This window comes from Apiospora kogelbergensis, assembly GCF_038363985.1.
Source record: "Apiospora kogelbergensis strain CBS 113332 chromosome Unknown utg000003l_segment0_segment0, whole genome shotgun sequence".
In the NCBI taxonomy this organism is placed as follows: domain Eukaryota; kingdom Fungi; phylum Ascomycota; class Sordariomycetes; order Amphisphaeriales; family Apiosporaceae; genus Apiospora; species Apiospora kogelbergensis.
In genome coordinates this window covers 4,034,479-4,054,339 of record NW_027117420.1, presented here as the reverse complement: position 1 = coordinate 4,054,339, position 19,861 = coordinate 4,034,479, and the positions used below count along the sequence as shown (strand labels likewise).

Below are 19,861 nucleotides of genomic sequence, written 5' to 3'. Positions count from 1 at the left end.
AGATGAAGTCGGGGCTGACTGAGCGGATGAGGGGCTCGTAGGGTTGCACACGTTTCACAGCCTCTAATTTTGGGATAAATAATGGAGTTGCTCTGATTAGCTCGTACGATCTCCGACGGCTGCATGTGATCTGCGGCGCGGTTGACGACTCGCTCTGTTCCAATGCCATACCTTAAGCCGGGCCACGTCCCCCATCCGGAATCTGAAGCGGTGCAACGGTACAAAGGAGATGCGCTCCGACGAGGGAATATGGAATAGGACCATCTCTCAGGCACCACGATGCCCCTCCAAGCCACGTTTTGCCAAGACAGGACATGGGCCGACAAGACCAGCTGGATCCAGCCACTCTCCATATTGAAGGGTGTTCGGAAGACTGCTGCACAAACTCACCAAGTAAAAACAGGCTATAGGCCCGACCGTCTCCCTAGCTCGACCTGTCAGATTCCTCCGATGGCAGACAAATACCACAACGGCTCGACGATGCAACCAATAAGTGGTCGGGGGATGGATCCAAGCGTCGGCGGGGAACCTGGGCCAGTGGAGATATCAGAGTAGGGAAGCGGAGCCGTATCCTTCTGGCCAACTTGACTTCTCGTACGATTCTCACCGAGATGCCGCTTTCTACACCAGTCCGAAAGACTCCATCCCTTTGTTGCCTCGGCTCCATATACGCGTCCCTCAGCTGCCATCGTGTACACCGATCACTGTGCTTGCTCGCGGAACCCCACTCCAACTCAACTTCTACCACAGGTCGGCTGGGCGCGTCAAAACGACGGAGAGGGCCAGGACGTCTTGTCCAAAGAGGATGTGTTCAAGGGGACGAAGAAAAGAAGAAGAAAATAATCCCTTGGCTACGGAGTACGAGTAATGCCAATTTGGACACCCGTGAAGTCGTGGATATCCGGGAAACGTATGGTCTCGATGAGTTTGGGATCAAGGCTGGACACTAAAGACTGCAAACGGGAAATGATAATATCAACGAAAGCCGAGTGAGAATCGTGTCCCATGACGGCCCAGCCGCGCCGTCGCCGCATTGAAAGAGATGCTCGGCTGAGCAGAAATGGACCACAATGAGCCCGCAGCATATCATTTTTATCTTACCATTTGTCTTTTTGTACGAAACTGAAATGTAATATTTGTTTCTTACTGTACAGGACCTATACTTCAAGTTGACATGTATTTTAGAGAGTCTTGTACAATGTCTAGTACAATTTAGTGTATTTAACACGTATAATTTGTCACGCCGTCCGCCTTGACATTTATATCTAAGTCGGGCAGCTGAAAGAGCCCTGCCAGTTATCAATCTGCTCTTCAATATGCGTCTAGATCAACACTTAAAAGCATATTATATTACCTTATTTTCTTCCCTGTTATCGTCGAAGACAGAACCCTACTGTAAATCGCTGTGCGTTTCACTCAAACTGTATGTAATTAGAGGGCAACAGTCGTTATCTGACCAAGAACAAGAAATGGCAGGTGAATCTAGAAGGGCTCATACCACATCTTTAGGTTTGCTTGTAGGGGGTTGCATGCAGCCATAAGTGAGGTCTATTGTGAGAAATCAGATAGTCAGAGAATGAGAATACGTCGTGTATAGTTGTCGGGTGTTTGCACTTGTCTGTGTGGAGACAATAACACATCGCAAATATATCCACCAACCGTTATACTATTTGGCCCCTACGGTTGTTCCATCTCCCGCCTATGTGTACCACCAAACGCACCGTCGTTAACCTTGCAGAGTTGGATAAAGACGAGCCTCCCTACTTGACACTCCTCAAAACGGTTAATTGTTGAGAACCAGCTTTGCACTCCGAATATCTTTACTGAAACGGGCACACACGTTGTTTCCCGTCGTGCTGCCCAGCATGTTGCCGGTGGCGCCATTCTGGTCGTAGTAGTCGATCTGGGTGTCGCCACTGTTGGAACCGACGGAGATGGAGAGCGTCGGCTGGCCGATCGGGTTGTTCCAGATGGGCTGGGCGCTGAGAAGGTAAAAGGAACCCTGCGAGTCGCCACTGCAGTCGTTGGAGGCGTGAAGGGTGAGCATAGCGCCAGCGGAATCGAAACCGGTGACAACAACTCCACCGACGTCAGCAGTCAACCCGTGTTGGGCGTTGGTGGGAAGGCCGAGCACAGCCAGGCTGAAGAGGTTGAGGAACATGAAGACAACCTTGAACATGTTGGCGGTTGATTGGGATTGAAAGTTGAGAAGTAGGCTTTAATTTGGCGACTGGCTGAAGTGGAATGTTGTTGTGGCGGCGAGTGACCTGCACCGGAATGTCAAAACCTTAAATAAGTCCGTGGTTGGTTTTCAAAATACCAAGTTGCAAAGTCCAGCTGTAGTTGGGAGGAAGAAGAAAAGGGAACAAGAACAGGCCGACTTACCTTGTATGTAACCCAGAAACCCCTGTTGAAGTTGTTTTGATTAGAGTGGTTTGTGCGAGGTGGTGTTATGGGGGATGTGTGACAGCTGAGGCAGGTTGGTGATCAGTGTACTGATCAGTGGTCACTGGTCTGAGATCAATCACCTGGTTCGGGTCGAGGTTGCTTTGATGATCGAGTGCCAGAATGGAAGGGATGTGCAGAATTGTGGACAGCGAGACCCTGAACTAAATAGTAGAGGATTGGGAAAGGAAACAATTGAATGCGAGAGGCGACTGGACTTCCACGGAACTGTGCCTGGTGCCTGCGACATGCATCTATCGACGTTGCATGAGCAAAGGAGGCAAGATGCCGTTCAATCTGTTTGCATTTCGACGTTGGCTGACCTCGACAAGATTTGACGTTGGTTGGGACAAATTACCACTGCATACACCTGCCCTGCATGCACGGACTGCGAGGGGTTTGCTCGCTGAGCCCAACAGCTTAGACATCTATTCGGGTTGCTTCAGGGTGAATCCACTTTGATTGCTCGTGGCCATGCTGACATGCTGGACAGGGCCATCTCTATGCAAGTCTGATTGCTGGGAGTGCGAGTTATTCGGGATGTCTAGCGATGTTTCGTTTCGTTTCGGGCTCACAGGGCCTCACAGGGCCTGCAGGGGTGACAGGACACCCTTGCGTAGTACCCAAAGGCCTGGTGGGGTTTATTCATGACTTCTTCTCATTGGTCCAAGCTTAACTCCGACAGCCAGACTCCTGAAAGAAGCTGCGAGGAACAAGGATTGAGTGCTAGCACAGCTTCCCCAAGCGAATGGGCTTGCATTAGTTCGAGTGTGACACCTGCAAGTCAGTGCTGCGGACTGCCTCCTGCCTCCGACATCGTTGATCACCAGACATTTGAACCATTCTGTATCACGAGTACACACGCTACTGGATATCTTGTTATAAAGAATCTGAAATCAGCCTCTTCAGTGTGGCATTAATCGACCCTTGAGATGTACACCATGGTCGCATAACCTTGAATTTCAGACAGGATGCTTCTTGCGACAATGGCCAGGTCACACTAAATAAACATGCCCATTGGCCCTGATATCCCAGAAAGTAACGTTTGACCTTGAACCAACCTAGATTGGCAGATTATAATATATTTCAGTTAGATTTCCACAACGGTCCGTTACACTTCAGCTAATTTAGTTGTCTAACCTACTAGTAAGGCTGCACACAATTCGCAACCAATCAGCTTCACTGCCGAATACCGACACTGCAGTGTGTGCACCAACACCAATATATCCTTGCTTGCTTGCGAGATTCGTAATGCAAGGGGTTTCGGAATACTACCATAATCCATACTTGTAAATCGACCTCGTACATAGTTACGGAATACGATATGGCGATAGAGTTGAGGTCGAATGTCACCCAACTTGGTAAACTCTTTTTTTTGCTCTTCGATTCAATGAAGGTATGAACTTGGTGAACCTACTTGTCTTCGCCCCTTAAAGTACTCTAACTTTCAAGACATAACAATTATTAATTTACATAACTACAGAAGCACTGACACTATGGGCGTTGAGAGAATTGTGTTGGGAGGTAGAACGTCGTGTTAATAGACGCTCTCCGCTTTATCTTAGTGTTTCTATACTAATCATATTGGCGTTTTATATGGACGATCAACATACGGGAAGTTCTGGGAGATCCCACTGGGATTGTAGCTTCTACAGCCTCTGTTCTTGCGGCCTCGGGTCGACCTTCTCCTCTATCATGCCAATGGATCACTATTCTATGCGCCAGGGGAGCTGGGCAGATTGCGTCGTGAGTATGGGATTGTCGTATGATCAAGCCACCTAGTGACGGACATGTTAAACATCCAGGCCTCAGTCGCACGCATCAGTCATTCCTGAACATGAACAGCTATAGCACTTCTTGGCTTGGTTTCTACGATGGTAACGATATAACGTAATGTTTTATTGGATGGACTTGGCCGAGTACTTTATGATCTGACTCCACGAAATCAAGATAACGTTGAGAATATTACAACCAATACGGGTGAGCTGGGTGCCATTCGTCTCCCACTTCTTCGCATGTTTTTAACTAGTCGATGTACTACGGGGGCGCGGCGCGATCAAGTTCTGCGCCACCCCCTTAAATGCCTGCCTGTGGCTAAGGTTGAGGCGCATCCACTACGAGCATCATCCACTACGAGCGTCAAGCACAAGATGAACGAGCCCCAGATTCTTGAAAAGCGTAAGGCTCAGACCATCAAGCTGATAGAAGAGTTGGACCCAGAACTGCGATCCGTAGTACACGGTCCTGGTCGTGGAAGAAGCTCCAACTGCGGCAGCAAAACAGCCCCCATGGCGATACCAGCGATGCCTCAACTGACGCAAGTCCTCATGGCCCTGATCCATTACTTCAAGCAGCAACGCGAAGGACACCTGGGTCGACGAATCGTACTGATTCGTCTGCGTGCCAGCCTACTTTCGCTGACAATGAGGACAGTGATGCAGACGATTCTGACTTTGAACTCGAGACTGCCCCGGTTGCGGTAGTCCAGGACCGCAACTCGAATACTGTGGGGTGTCTTGATGCGACTATTGATCATGAAAGTGGTGATGACTCTGGGAGTAATTTCCACTTCGACCTCGACCAGTCGCCTGACGCCCAGTCGTTCCCTCGAGGTATTGATCGCGACGACACAGGCTCAGATACCGATGATAGCGACGAGCATGCTGAAACTATAGAGGTAGATGCGTCTGGACGCCCAGCTCATCCTACCGAAGGACCTGCCCTGGCTAGCTATGCTCATGTGGAAACGAGGTTCGCCCCTCAAGTGCCTCAAGAGATTGATATATTACTCAACAGTACGATGAATTCGGCAAATGCCTGTGTCAACGCGGCCCAGGCTGCTCGAGCTATCTTTGAGGCGAGGTTTTCACAGACACCGAACGTCTCTAGTTTGACTGGAATGCCCCCTTCGGCACAGGAAGTAGAGGCTGCGCGGTGGAAGGTGAAAGATGCCGTACGGAAAATACTTGAGACGCTTTGAAGCCCTTTCAATAATGGAAATAGATGGTTATTTTTGGCTATGGGCAATCCGCAGCATTGCAGGGTCCCCAAAAGCGCAGCTGTTACATTCTCCCTCGGGTCCCAACATAAAATAGTAGAGCGAACTACACGACTGGTTTGGTCGTCTCCTTGAATTACCACGAGCTCATGCCTTCTTACCGCCCTAGCATGGAACCGATTTGAGAAGCAAAACAGAGTTTCGTAATTCGCGGTAATTTGCTCGTTGGCAGTGTGGTAAAACATGACCTCTATCGGGGAAAAGTTGTAACCTGCTCGTTGCAAAGTTTTATCGAGGTTCTATCGGACTAAATTATGGATGTTCTCAGCTTCTTTTCACAGACCTGGTAACCTTGGTCCTACTCTCATTGATCACGTTAATGCAATTTGTGCAGCGGTACTTCGAATAGGACCATTGTCTTGGAGCACATTGATATTGGTTTGAAAGCCATTCGTGCCCTAGCAGCGACATGAATGAACTAATGGAGGCGATGGTGGAAAGAATGCAAAGGGCTGAAAGAATCACAGGACCACGCGATGACGAGCCTACCCTCCACGACACTTCTCCTTGGTGCTCATTTGTTTTCCCAGACGTTGTCTGCTACCTCATACCCCGATCCTGTGTCACCCGCCAACACGTTGCCCGACTGGCGAGCAAACGGTCCCCCCACGTCATGGAGCGGCCTAGGCCCAAAGACAGTAACCAGCTGAGATCGTTCGCCATCGCGTTGCGGTTCTCCTCGCGCCTCCGGGATCCGCTGCACGGTTTCAAGTTTGGCCGGCTGCAGGGGCGCTGCGATCTTCATTTCGATGCCCCGACCTACGCCGCGTCGAACGATCGTATCGACATCGAGCACTTCCGTATTTTCCTCGAGGCTGAGTCTGGCGCGCCCATCTTGAAGGATCATTCGAGGGCCGGGACCATCGTGGATGGGACCCTCCTCAAGACGAGGGATAGACGCAAGTCGCTCGACGCGGGGATCGCTGACCACAACCCGTGGGACACAAAGACCCTCCGGGACGGCTCCAGCATCGTGCTGACCCTGAGCGAGGAGCGAGGAGAGGAGGCGGAGCTTTCATTCTACGTCCGTTTTCCGCAGAATCGAACGGGCGAACAACAAGAGTTGTACGAAAGCAATTTGCTAGCGTACCGAAAACGTCTGGCCGTCACGACATCCAGGAGAGAGGAGCTTGTGGTTTTCCCCCCCGCAAACCCATCACCAGCAAAGTACGTCAAGGGGCATACCATTACCCATTCTCAGCACCAGGTGTCCACGGCTGACCAGAGAGGTATCCCAGACGTTCCTCAGCTGCCGTGGTTGTGGGGAGTAATGCTCCCGTATCATAACCCGCACGCCCGCGCCCCTGAATGATTAACATTTATGAGGAATATGTCAGCATTCGGACAAAGTATTGACACGCTTTATTTGGGTAGCGAATACATTTCCCAAAGCTCCAAGCAAGCACCTTGAGCTGTATTGCAGGCATCTTCTAAAATCGGCAGCCGGTATCGGAAGCGCATAAAGCACCTATACCAGAATTGATTACAATGTGAATCATTCAAGGGTGCGGTTGTACATTTGCCAGCCACGCCAGAAATATCGACAGCTCGACGTCTAGACTGCATCGACAACCTCAGCCCAGGTTGACAATTGCTTCCAGACGCCGTGACAGCCAACTCACTCACTACTTATGGCAGCCAATTAAATAGCATCGTTACCTAGCAGCCTCGCTGTATGCAATCACGTACTACCTGACAATTGCCCGAGGATGTTAACTGAGACTATGCGATGGCCTGATTACAGAGGAAGGAACTCATAGCCAGTGCCCTGGGTGGCTATGCAAGGATCATTCGGATATAAATAGGTTAGGCCAGTCTGACCTGTAGGCTTTCGATACGTGCCTTTGCCCAGCATCCCTTTTAGTTAAAAAGGGTTAAGCGGGCTATGATATCAGAATTTTTGTGTGAGAGAATACAGTAGCATATAATTTTATACAAGTATTATTAGCTTCTTCCGTGGTGTTATATGATGATACAATGCGTTAGTGATCCTTCTATTGGGTCGGGATTCAGAATAACCCCCTCCCATCAGGTTAGATATTTACTGACAACATTCCTCATTCAGCTTTTGCAACCATCTTTTATTCACATCCAAGTGAGGTCAAATCCACCACGTCATGGCGGAGCCCCTACAGACATACTCCTCCTCTCTTGACCGAGGACACAATCCGTCTCCTTGATCTCCTTCCTGCTTGTGACCGAGAAAACCCAGTGCGATGCAAGATCAGACAAGTAAAGCTTGACAAGGCGCACTCAAACTACGAGACACTCTGTATAAGCCCACAAACCCCTCTTTGGTACCCTGGTGACTTGCATTCGCACTGTGGCAACCAATTGTACGAGGGTGTGTGGAAACTGCATTCTATTGGATATCGCAAATGAGCAGCTGCAGGCTGTGGCGCTGCTGGCGCTCCATGGGTTCAGCTGCATCCTAGAATGTTACTCGGCGGCAGGCTGCCGTTCTCAAGTAAAACGCCATCATTGTCTGGAGGCTTCCTGCATGGAAGAGGCTAGTAATGTGGCAGATCAGCAATATTGGGTGGTCGCTTATACACTTCCTTTACGAGGTGCGTGCACAAACCATGCATGGCAAAATGTGCCGAGGTAGCATATCCAGATAAGGCTGGCGCTTAATAGTTAAGATACCGAGCCTCTACACCACGATGAGTGGTGACTGATATACCCGTTGAGTACATAATGAGGCTATGTTAGTGTTCATTGAATTGCAGAAGGTTCCAATACTCACATCCTGATTGAACGAGTCTAGCCAAAGTCAATAATCCATACTAGGTATGTGTGGCTTCAATCTCAAGCGTCGTCTGAAATTCGGGAAGAAGTCGACAGGGACGTCATCCAATGGCCAGACCAATGGCCAGACCAACGGCCGGTATCATGGCCCCCCAGTTGTTGGGGTATCTCAGGACCAGCTCCCAGGGCAAACCAATCAATTGGCTGAGGGACCTTCATCCAAGGAATGGACCCTCGAGCCTCCGACCAAGTCGCAGACAGAACAGCAATCCTCAGAACGTGAGATCGCGAGACTGAGGAACGATGTCGATGAGGTCCTCGTGCTGGATTGTTACTCCAATCAAAAGTTTGTCCCAGCCAACGAGATTGCCAGAGTTGCTACCAGACGAAATGTGTATTCGATACTGAAAGCTCAGGGGCATACAGAGGCCGAAACTATCACCAACTGGGTTATGGGAGGCGCCCAACGGCTTTTTATCATTCTAATAAGAATGACGGACTCGGGCAAGAGATTAGTTGGCCATCTGGAGACCTGCAAAACCGAAGACTTTCAGGATGAATCCTTGCCAGTGAAACTGTCTGCATTGGGCGGTGTTGCTGCGGAGAAGGCAGATAGCAGCAAGACATTTGCCTTTTTCGCATCATGGGGAGATAATGAAAGGATTCTGTTTGATGCTCATCAGTGGAGTGTCATGGCCCCTATATTCTCACATGGTGCGCCTTTCTACTCAAACTTCCACAATTCGCGGAGGCTTCCCTGCCTGTCGAGGAAGAGCAAACCGGCTGGTGCTGGATACTTCGGCGAGGTTATCCAAGTCGAAATGCATCGAGACCATGTTCCTGACTTGCCCCAGCTGGTACGTATGCTGCACCCGCGTGATTAACATGCTGGCTGATATGAGGCTCAGGATCCGACCACCCGTGGAGTTGCTGTGGCTATCAAGAAGGCCAAAAATGGCGAGGAGCTGGCTGCCTTCTTTGACAAGGAGGTCAACAACCTTCTCAAGATCCGAGACTACAAACAAACTCACGTCGTCAAACCCATAGCTGCCTATCAGATCCACGATGACCGTTTCTTGGTCTTTCCCTGGGCGGCTGGTGGAAACCTTGACGCTTACTGGCGGAGGCATAAAACCCTTCGTCACGATTACGAGAGGCTGAAATGGCTCTTTGGCCAGATGGCTGGCCTGTTCGCTGCCTTGAGGTACATTCACCACATACGAGAAGGTCGACATGGGGATCTCAAACCAGACAACATCTTGTGCTTCATTGATCATGATAGCAGGGAGACACTTCAGATTGGCGATTTGGGTCTTACCACGTTTCACGATAAGAACAATGACACGTTTGAGCGAGATAAGCAACTACAACGCACCACGACGCCTGATGGACATCGTCGGTACGCACCGCCCCCGCGGCCTGCAACTATACAGCGCCAAGCACGATCACGCGGGTACGACGTCTGGTCCATGGGATGTATCTTGATAGAGCTCCTGATCTACCTTACCTCTGGGTACGACGCAGTATTAGCATACAGAGACGAAATACCGAATGTCTGGGAGGAAAATGAAAAGCGTGGACATCGATTGCATCCCGGAGTTGTCGCAACTATGGAGATAATGGAAGCAGGCTTGGAAGAGAATACAGCATACAGGGACCTGTTCCGGCTGGCAAAGGACCGAATGCTCGTTGTGGATCTGCCTATTAGGTACGGGATTAGCACGCCCGGGTGTCGAGATTGTGCGAAGTTGGTGAGTGTGGAAATGGACAGGATACAAGCCGGATGCTCTTCAAAGGAGTATCTGAGGCCTGTGTCACTGGCGTACCCTCACTTCAAGACGAAAACGAAGCACGAGGTCAGTACTTCAACTCGAATGTCAACAGATAACACTCTGCAGCTCTCGAATGCACGATCTTCAACTGGACCATCTGCGTCGGACAATTTTGCGCCGCCGCAAATCCGGGTATGCAGCGCCACTGTTGATTCCAACCCTAACTCACTTACTACTGGGTTTTCCAGAGCATCGGATAAACTTGAAGTAAGTAGATCATGCATACCATACAAGTACCAACACAATACGCTGACTTCGCGATTTCCAGTATGTCAGTTGTGAACCCCCTTACCTGACTGTACTTACGCACTCATCACTGACTGAGCTCCTTGCTATCCACAGAATGTAAGTTGAATTACTCGCCCATCCGATGACAGGTTTCGTTCAAGAACTAACAAAGCAATAGGCTGTATGTACCCCATCTCTGTTTTCAATTTACTATTTGATTGTTAGAAATCGTGGTAAACATAGCATTGACTTCTCCAGCTTGTAAGTGTCCCTATACCTAATGACTAGTGTAATTGCGAACTGACCTGATCCGAATAGCAATCGAGTAAACTTGACGACACATGGAATACATACACAGACAACACGTTTGCGTTGGACTTCATTAACCTTGCCGGCTGGCAAAACATTGGACCCAAGAAGCGCCCAGCAGCACTTTGCGAAGGCTGTTCGATCAACCCTCCATCTTCATTGGATGGAGAGCAAGATCTCGAGATAATGGCGGCCTCATCGAAACGTTGTGAGCTCTGCACCATGGTGTTACAGGCGCTTGCCCATGCCGGAATGAGAACGCACGGTAGCGTAATTCTGCGTAACAATGGAGCTACTGTAGCTGTAAATGGTGGCCCAACGCTACTTTCACTATACCCGGAACCAGGTAGGTGAAGCTTTGATCCTCTTATATGGCCCTGAGCTGACTCGTCCATAGCTGAATACCTTGACGAGGATGAACAGATAGGGTTGCCTAGATTGCTGAACAATAAGAGTTCAGCCCAATATACACTCCTGAGGCAATGGATTGGGAAATGTGACAAGTCACACAAAATGTGCCGTAACCCCGATGGCGTTGGCGTCCCCGCGATGCCAACCCGCGTAATCGACTTGGGACAACCTCTGCGACTTGTGGACTCAGCAGCCATCCCGGCGGCACGATATGCTGCCCTAAGCCATCGATGGGGTATCCTGGCCGAAGACCAAAAGTTCTGCACTTACAAAGGCAACATTGAGTTGATGAAGAGTGGCATCGACATCAACCAACTCCCTCTATCTTTCATAGACGCCGTCACCGTGGCGCGCGAAGCTGGGGTCGAGTATATCTGGATCGATTCTATCTGCATCATCCAAGACGACGGGGACGACTGGAAGGCCGAGGCAGGCAAAATGGAGCAGGTCTTCAGCGGGGCCTACTTCACCATCGGCGCGACCGCCGCGAGCTCCTCGCTGGAGGGCTTCCTTCATGACCGTGTCGAGAGGCCGTGCTTGACGCTGGCGCGGAAGGACGAGGGCGACCTTTACGTGTGCCCCGCCATCGATGATTTCCACCGAGACGTGGAGCTGGCGGAGCTCAACCAGCGCGGATGGGTTCTGCAGGAGAGGGCACTCTCGCGTCGCTCTGTTCACTTCACCTCGACGCAGATGTACTGGGAATGTGGCAGGGGTGTTCACTGCGAGACATTGGCGCGCCTTGACAAGTAAGTATTCTCAGGATCTTTCGTGTTTTCTCGCGATGTTCAACGAAGGGATTCTAATGGTGTTCTCGTTTAGTGCCAAAGCGGCATTCATAGGTGACGCCAACTTCCCCAAATCAGCGCTCGACTACTACCGGGACGGGCGGCAGGTCCTGGTACAGGACCTTTACGAACGGTACTCCGGGCTCGGCTTCACCAATCCTGAAGACCGGGCAGTCGCCATTCTAGGCCTCCAAAAGCGGCTTGCGCGAGCGTTCAACACCAGGGCTGCGTACGGCTTCTTGGCCGTGTACTTTACCCGAGGGCTATTATGGCAGCGGCGCGGGGGCAGCGACAGCAGCAGTATCAGCGATGGCGAGGACGGTAGCAGTAGCGACTGGGCCTCGTCAGCCTGCATGGTGCGCATCCCTTGGAAGTCTGGTGGCCGTAACACACCGCCCAGCTGGTCGTGGCTGTCGAAGTCGGGACCTATTCGGTACATGGTGGCCAAGTATGACAAGATAGCATGGGCCTCGACTACCGACTTCACCCACCCCTTCATCAGCCATCCGAAAGAGGAGGGCCCTAATGAAGACCTGTCTGTCCTTCGGGGCCTGGCGAGGCAGGCGAATCTTTCCCGGGATGAACTGCTGTCCCTAGTCGATTTTGAAGCCGAGCCGGTGTCTGACGTGAAACAACTACGCTACGTGATCATCGGCCGCGACAAGGTCGAAGCTCAGGCCATGATGACAGCGAAGCAGTACGTTTTGGTGATCCAGCTGGCGAGCGACGGGACTACCGGGACTTATGAACGTGTCGGGGTTGGTTCTTTATGGATGAGACACATGAACGAAGGGGCTTGGGTAACGATACGTTGAGTCGTTTTGTCTAGTATGTTTGCATTTCTGATTTCATTGCCGTCATAATTCATATGTCCGCCTCTGTCCTTATAGCTGCGATACAGCCCTTGCTTTGTTGGCTCGTATAAGCACCTCCTGGGCGGCTTCAATATCATCGCTCCCGCCACTGATATACCCAGTCTGTAGCTTGGTCATTGTTAGAACCCTTAATCACGTCCAAGAATTGAGCTCTAGTTGACGTTACTCACCTGCTTGTCGAATCTCGCCACTTCGCTGTCGACGTAAACAACGTAGATGTTTCTCCTCAGGGAGATCCTGAACCGCGTCCCTCCGTACTCCCGGACCAGCCTCTGCGAAAGATCACGCGGGTGGATGTAGTCGGGATGCTGGGTGTAGACGACGTGGTCGGCGTCTTGCCTCACATAGTGAAGTCCGCACTGTGACATTTCCAACACAGACGCTGGCAACGAAGTCGAAAGCTGAGTCGTCGGATAGCTCAAGATCTTTTGGTACAAAGTAGTTTATAGCTTTGCTGCGTGTGAGGAGTATAGAAGGCTTGAAAAGGGTGATAGACAATCGCTAGCGTGATGGTGGTGGGTATGAGGGAAAGATATACCGGGAATCTTAAAATAGCTAGGACTTTGGAGGGGGCGAATGAATATACGAGTTCGGTATGAATGAGCCATGTGTGACATAGCCGGTGACAAACGTCCTTCAGGGAGCCAGCGGACCTTTACACATGTCTTGGGGGCAAGGGGTTCAGCCTGTTTGCGGCTGAGCTGATTGGTGGCGGGCTGTGTTTGGGCAACCGCTGACCACCCAACAGCACATGCAGGCAAACAAGCAAGCAGATTCGTGACCAACGAAAACGCCATGGCTTCAAGGCTCCGCCCTGTACCCCAATGGCCACACGGAGGCAGCCTGTCAGACGCAAAGCCTCGGCTGCCCCTGGCGAGAAGGTCACCACCCCCATTGTAATCCGTCGTCGTGGTTTTCAACACCCGGATTCCAGCCATTAGTCACACTCAACGATTTTCATTTCAACAATAATACAAAAGAATCATGACATGCTAGAGACGAACCAGACCCAACGGAAGGAGACCGTGGCTGGCTTGCGCGCGAAGAGGGGTAGATCTGCGACCGGGCGGCGCGGGCATGCAGGCTGACACTACTCCAAAAGATATGCAACCAGCTGCATGGGCTTACGGTAATTCTACATGCACGCGATCTCCCGCACAGTGCCCAGTTGGAGGCTTAGACCCCCGAATGGACCGGCAGTGGATTGAGGCTCACTCTCACCCGACGATGCTATAACTAAGCAAAGCCAGTGACAACACCTGTCATGTGGATATATCAGATCTCGCATCCTAGATGACTCCAGCCAAGTCCGGCGCCATTACCAAACAAGGGCACATTAACTCACCATGGCAGATCAGCTGGTTGGCGAGGTCGACCAAATCCACCGAGACCTCGAGCGCCACAAAAGCAAACGGGTCAGTTTCCATGATACAGTTCAACCACTGCCGGGTTACAAAGACGGCCAACTTGGTTTCTCCCCGGACTCCAAGATCGACGAGAGTGACCGGGCATCTTCGATCATACCGATCCCGTGTCTTGGCCTGCTCAGCTACCGGACCATGTATCCTAAGGAGCCCATTCTAGGTGTTTGCATGGATATTGCCCAGCTCAGGCGACATCTCGATCTCCCAGAGTCGAGAGAGGCGACCATATGCAGCTCCGTTAGAGAAAGCATGATGAGTGAGAAATTGGAACAGAAATGGCATAGCGAGGCCGTGGCCATTCTGCCCCTGGGTGCATTCGAGCGGATATTCACAGCCGATGTCGTCAAGTCAGTACTCAGGGAGATATATCCGAAGGCAAACGACAGGGAGCTGGACGGGCTGTTGGCTAAGGTACTCGGACCAGACAAAAGGCGCGAGCGTCGGAGAATCCTGGCCATCTTGATCTACATGGAAGCAATCAACCATCTGAACTACTTCCTCAGGGACAACATATACGACCAAGACCTACCCATAAACTTTCCGAGTGATAACGAATACTGTGAAGTGGAAATGAAGCATCTTTCTCCATGGAAAGAGAACGAAAGAATACTTTTCACGTCCTATCAGAAGATGATTTTTGTCCCCGTCTTCCACCTGCAATCGGACGAGCTATGTTCCTACGGTTTCAACGCGCATGCCCGGCTGCCATGGCTAAGCTATGAGCTCAAAAGCAAGGGGGGTTTCGGCGTTGTGTTCAAAGTCCAAATCCATCCCAGCCATTCTACACCCCTTGGAACTAAGGCAAGCAATAACCAACTGATTACGGGCACACTTCGGAGGGGCTTTTGCTAAGACTTCATACCAGGCCGATTCAGGGGCTGGCCAATACTTCGCTTTGAAGAAGATCGGTTCTAAGAATTCAAAGCATTATCGGGACGAGCTCGCCGCCCTGGAGAAGTCCAGCATACAAGCAGGGAGGGAGAAGCACCTCATCAAGCTCCTCCTGACCTACACGCATGGAAAAAAGAACTATTTCCTCTTTGAGTGGGCCGACATGAACCTGTCCGAGTTCTGGAAGAAGAACCCGCCGGACCCCAGCCCGGAAGGAATGACATGGTTGGCGCACCAGTGCCTTGGCATCACAAAGGCCATCAGGCGCATCCATGGCTTGACCACGATGCAGGTACAGAAACGCCGCGGCGGGTCTCTGGCTGACGACTCGAGCAACGAAGAACGCGACTCCGGAAGGCACGGGGACATCAAACCAGAGAATATACTCTGGTTCTCCAAATACGGAGACGAGAGCAACATCCTCGTCGTATCGGATCTCGGGCTCACGCGATACCACTCGATTCACAGCGTTTCCCATGTGAGGAACTCACAGATTGATGGCTTCAGTTGGACGTACAAAGCCCCTGAGCACGAATTAGGCCATGAAACGTCGCAAAAGTACGACGTATGGTCTCTTGGGTGTGTTTTCCTCGAATTCTGGGTGTGGCATTTTGGGGGCTCCGAAGCCCAAAAGAAGTTCGAATGGGAGCGTATGGACGAGGATGATTCGGGAATTCCGGGCCTGCAAATTGATAAATTCTGGGGTATATCCGCAGAGGCCGGTGGTGCTGTCGTAAAACCATCCATACGAAAGGTACGTTCTTCCTTGCTGCTTTCACTCGGCTGATTTAATTTCGGTGTGCATGGCCATAATCTATCTGAGAACAACCTCGTCGAGATGATCAACCGATACTAACGACCAGTAATCAGTGGATACAATGGATGTGTACACAACAGGATTGCACAGAATTCGCACAACGAATGTTAGAGATCATCGAAAAGGGGATGCTGGTCGTAGATGTCAAGGCCAGGTGGAAGATTGACGCGGTCTACCGTGCAATTTTCGATGCGGTGAAAGAGCTACTACCTGCAGTACCAAGTTGTGTTGAGCAACCATGCCTTACGGACGATCAGTCCATGTTCCCAGAGGCTTCGCAGGTAGGCATATCACCCCGCCTATTCATCCTTTCTCGGGGTAATACCGCTGACCGAAGACTCTAGTTATCGACGGAGGCGAGCACGAGAGAACTTTCCGTTGGGCAGATAGTGCGGGATGCTGAAGGAAACTCGTCTCTTCACCCGCCCGAGGCCGCTACCTCTACCTCTCGGCAGTCTTCCATATCTTTATGCTCCAGAACCGATCTTGTCGACAATTTAGACCCAAAAGGGGTACAGCTATCTTCCATGACAAGCAAACCTCCATGTATGGCTCATCAGGGCTACTGTAAACCCGAGCCAGAGCCGGGCACAGGAGAAACCAGAAAACACGGGCTGTGGACATGGTTGCGCAGGATATACAGAAGGATTCTTAACCTGCGTCATTGAAGTAAAGTTGTCGCATCTACGAGCCATGAAAAGGGTTGAGCGGATCCAGGCCACGGTTTGATGTGAAACCCCTGGGCAGCTGATTTACAAAAGTTATTCGTTTATTTATGTTTGAATATGGTATAATTTCCAGTCATAATCTCTCAGGAACTCCATGCTATTGGTAGATAACTTCGATATTGGTATTCCTTACTTACAGAATAGTAGTAATTATATAGACAATGATGTCAAGTCTCTTTGACTTTCAAATACATATTTAAACTGCTGTCCCAGGAACAGAATCCCACGATCCTGATATCGAACACATAGCCTTGTCTTCACCCCCAAGACCCACGTCGCTTCCGTAGTCACACGAATTGACAGCTAGAATTTTCATCTCGGTTGCAGGGGGGTGCGGACGCATCTCGTTCAAGGCGACCTCGGATACGTTAGTCAGTTCGAGGGAGAAGTGACTTTGACGGCTGGCCTTGGTTGCGGCGGTGCGCTCCGAATCCGTCATGTCGTCTGTGCGGCGGTGGGCACCGAATGAACCGCTTTCTCTCTCGAGTCCCTGGCAACGCGTCAAAAGCCTGCGGACAACCTGGACTGCCATGGGCATGCAGGCACAGAACAGGGTGGAGTTGACCTTGGCAGTAGACCCTGGTAACCACGCGTTAGTCTTCGATGCATTGTTGCTACACGGCGAACAGGCGGTCGATGACTTACACATCAGGAACGGAGCCAGTGTCTGGGTGTAGTTGGGGCCTTGTGCGGCATATGACCGCGCGACGCGGGCCAGTTCAACGAGTCGAAAGACGGAACACACCGATCCACCAAGACCCCAAGCGAACACGACGATGACCAAGACCTTCTTCGCCCTGCTCATCTTCAACTCAATCAGGTTTTTGATGGGCATGAAGAAGATAACCCAATCGGATATCATGTTGAGGACGCCGTGAGTCAGAACACTGGCGCCAAACTCCCAACACGTCCCCTGGCCCTGCCCTTCGTACCGAGTCCAGGCGTAGCTTACTGGCCAGCACTGGAAGATGAGAAGGAGAATATGAGCAACCGTGTATATCGAAATGGCCGTCAACATGATCCAGCAGAGAATTCGAAAGCGATAGTGGCCACTTTGTCTCGGGAAGATACGCAGATAAAAAAGCAATATCGCCACCTTAACTTGACCCAGGCTGAAGAGATAGACTGGTTCCGTTATTATCAGAAGCTTCACCGTATGATCAGTACAGAGAATTCAGGAGAAACTTGATCGGTGAAGCGGATATAGAAGTCGCTCACCCTGATACCATATATGATTTGGCTTGGCGTCAACATCCACATATCCTTCCCATAGCCTCCTTCGACAACAGCTGGAATCAAGAATTAGTATGCGAGTTTCTTACTCGGTATCATGGTGGCAGTTGACCCATAGCGTATTATGGGCGCGATAGCAACTGACCAATAGCTATGGTAATTCCTGACCCCAAATTCGCAAGCAGTGCAACAGTAATGACGGTGTCATCCCATCCCCATCTGTTCGCCTCGAACCTGTTTGCCTCGAGAACTGCGGTGCGTGCCAGGGCCCTCAGCACCATCGCAATCACGCTTATAGCCTCCGAAGCCCAAACAACAGCCAAGATCGTCGGGCCAAGGTCAGTCTGCGGCTCTTGGCATAGCTCGACAGTGAATCTCTTGGCTTGTAGCAGTTCTTGCAGTGTACAGCTGCTCGCTAGACAAGCATTCAGATCATCGGAAACTGCCGGGACGACTTGTTGGGAACAGAGGCTCCGTATCGGACCCGATGAGGACGTGGCTGGTGCAAATTTCATATGGCATTTGAGCTGTAGAGTATAAGTAAGCGGCCGGCCGCACATGGCTGGGTTTGGTATGACGAAGCAATTACTTACAGCACACACTGGAGGCATGACAGGGGCGACATCTGCCGACAGGCCACGGGGACCATGACCAGACTGGCCCATGGTGTGCCATTGTTGAAACACAGGCAATACGTCGACTTGGCAGGCAGCCATGCTAGCCATAGAAGACGCAAACACCAGGAGGGGAGGCCTTCATGGCGCCCCTGAAAAAGGACCCGTGGTAGAGATAGGTGAAGAACGAGGGTTTCAAAAACACGAAGGAGTGTTAATGGCAAGCAAGTTGGTAACGCAAGGATCCAAAGCTATGTGCGCGTTTCTGATATGGTATGCTTATGGGCGCTTATGGGCTGTAACAACAAAGACTACTTGTTTCATCCAACAAGGCCAGACTACCATATATGTTACTCTCATAGATGTTCGAATTGACAGGCGTCAAAATGCGAACACCTACACGCACAGCTGCGCCTACTCAACGTCAGAATCAGGTTCGTGAAGTGGAGTTAGCATTCGCGATCGCCCCCTTTCTTGCAGGGGCACCACGCGCCCCAGGGGCTGTCAACTTGAGATACGACCTATACGATCGCCCGTTTCGACATTTCGACACTTCGACTAGGCTCATGGCCGAAAGAGCGATCACCTGTTCCCGGAGGCCCTTTACTTGTCAGATGTGTCACAAACCCATGGCGAGCCAACTGCCTACACTTCTGCCGTTCGTGCAGATACCTTACAAACATGGCATTGTTGGCTGATCCACATCAAGTCCGCTCCGGATGACACCCTGGCTCTTGATCATCCCGCATAAGACCCCGTATTATATATACCCAGCAACCTGTAGAGAAAAGCAGTATATTAAGTGGGCAGTCTGGCGACGAAGTTGCTGCGGGCCAGCTCTCGTGGTTGCCTCAAGGCGAGGCGCGCAAGTATCCACGGAGCCGGTATCGGACTATTCACCATCTTACACTCCAAATGGTGATGATAACCCCATCCCCATGAGTCCACATAACGCTGGAGAATATATATCGTGGAACCCGACATTCTACGACCTCCGACAGAGCCCCACCCGGCGCGCGAAGCATCTGCAGGGTACGGAGGTCCCCCCCGACAATAGCGATGGGTAGATAGCCGGAATGCGGGGCGGTTTTCATACATAAGAGGAGAAGATGTGGACAGGCAGCCTACTTGGGTGACCGAGGCTGGGAGTCCAACCTGACGCCGTTGAGCTTTGTGGCGTGCAGTGCAGCCACAAAAGCAAGCAACAGCACAAGCACAGCAGTGCGATTCGGAGATGGACCGACGCATGCAGGCGCTTATGTGATTGATATCGTCAGCCGAAGCGCAGCGCGCATTATGCCTTTTTCAGTGCATAGTTACGAGCAAAAGCAATCGCCTCTCCCCAACATTTTACGGGGCCGATTCGGGCCCTGCTGCGCGTCATAGGCCATTCGTCGTCCCCTATCAGCCCGTCCTCCACTTAACCGAACTCATCATACGACGTTATATGACTAATCGTC

At 51.1% G+C, this 19,861-nt stretch overlaps 7 protein-coding genes across 7 annotated transcripts; 5 read left to right on the top strand and 2 right to left on the bottom strand.

The window, feature by feature from the left end:
* Nucleotides 1-1,060: 1,060 nt before the first annotated feature.
* Nucleotides 1,061-2,191, top strand: PG998_006059 (uncharacterized protein; the record flags this gene model as incomplete). The annotated part of the gene is made up of 2 exons (XM_066872877.1): nucleotides 1,061-1,114; nucleotides 1,802-2,191. 2 exons carry the CDS (start codon nucleotides 1,061-1,063, stop codon nucleotides 2,189-2,191), a joined length of 444 nt encoding a protein of 147 aa, XP_066732974.1.
* A 2,404-nt stretch (nucleotides 2,192-4,595) lies between these two features.
* On the top strand, nucleotides 4,596-5,425 carry PG998_006058 (uncharacterized protein; the record flags this gene model as incomplete). Its single annotated transcript, XM_066872876.1, has 2 exons — nucleotides 4,596-4,839; nucleotides 4,887-5,425. The coding sequence occupies 2 exons, from the start codon at nucleotides 4,596-4,598 to the stop codon at nucleotides 5,423-5,425; spliced, it is 783 nt and encodes a 260-aa protein (XP_066732973.1).
* Nucleotides 5,426-5,945: 520 nt separating this feature from the next.
* Nucleotides 5,946-6,815, top strand: PG998_006057 (uncharacterized protein; the record flags this gene model as incomplete). The annotated part of the gene is made up of 1 exon (XM_066872875.1): nucleotides 5,946-6,815. The coding sequence occupies one exon, from the start codon at nucleotides 5,946-5,948 to the stop codon at nucleotides 6,813-6,815; it is 870 nt and encodes a 289-aa protein (XP_066732972.1).
* Nucleotides 6,816-8,295: 1,480 nt separating this feature from the next.
* PG998_006056 (HET-domain-containing protein) lies at nucleotides 8,296-12,634 on the top strand (the record flags this gene model as incomplete). The annotated part of the gene is made up of 6 exons (XM_066872874.1): nucleotides 8,296-9,108; nucleotides 9,160-9,959; nucleotides 10,023-10,290; nucleotides 10,630-10,966; nucleotides 11,018-11,780; nucleotides 11,854-12,634. The coding sequence occupies 6 exons, from the start codon at nucleotides 8,296-8,298 to the stop codon at nucleotides 12,632-12,634; spliced, it is 3,762 nt and encodes a 1,253-aa protein (XP_066732971.1).
* A 69-nt stretch (nucleotides 12,635-12,703) lies between these two features.
* Nucleotides 12,704-13,062, bottom strand: PG998_006055 (uncharacterized protein; the record flags this gene model as incomplete). Its single annotated transcript, XM_066872873.1, has 2 exons — nucleotides 12,704-12,796; nucleotides 12,865-13,062. The coding sequence occupies 2 exons, from the start codon at nucleotides 13,060-13,062 to the stop codon at nucleotides 12,704-12,706; spliced, it is 291 nt and encodes a 96-aa protein (XP_066732970.1).
* A 978-nt stretch (nucleotides 13,063-14,040) lies between these two features.
* PG998_006054 (serine/threonine protein kinase) lies at nucleotides 14,041-16,170 on the top strand (the record flags this gene model as incomplete). Its single annotated transcript, XM_066872872.1, has 3 exons — nucleotides 14,041-14,877; nucleotides 14,984-15,763; nucleotides 15,907-16,170. The coding sequence occupies 3 exons, from the start codon at nucleotides 14,041-14,043 to the stop codon at nucleotides 16,168-16,170; spliced, it is 1,881 nt and encodes a 626-aa protein (XP_066732969.1).
* Nucleotides 16,171-16,750: 580 nt separating this feature from the next.
* PG998_006053 (uncharacterized protein) lies at nucleotides 16,751-18,452 on the bottom strand (the record flags this gene model as incomplete). The annotated part of the gene is made up of 4 exons (XM_066872871.1): nucleotides 16,751-17,133; nucleotides 17,200-17,679; nucleotides 17,933-18,314; nucleotides 18,381-18,452. The coding sequence occupies 4 exons, from the start codon at nucleotides 18,450-18,452 to the stop codon at nucleotides 16,751-16,753; spliced, it is 1,317 nt and encodes a 438-aa protein (XP_066732968.1).
* Between the last annotated feature and the right edge of the window lie 1,409 nt (nucleotides 18,453-19,861).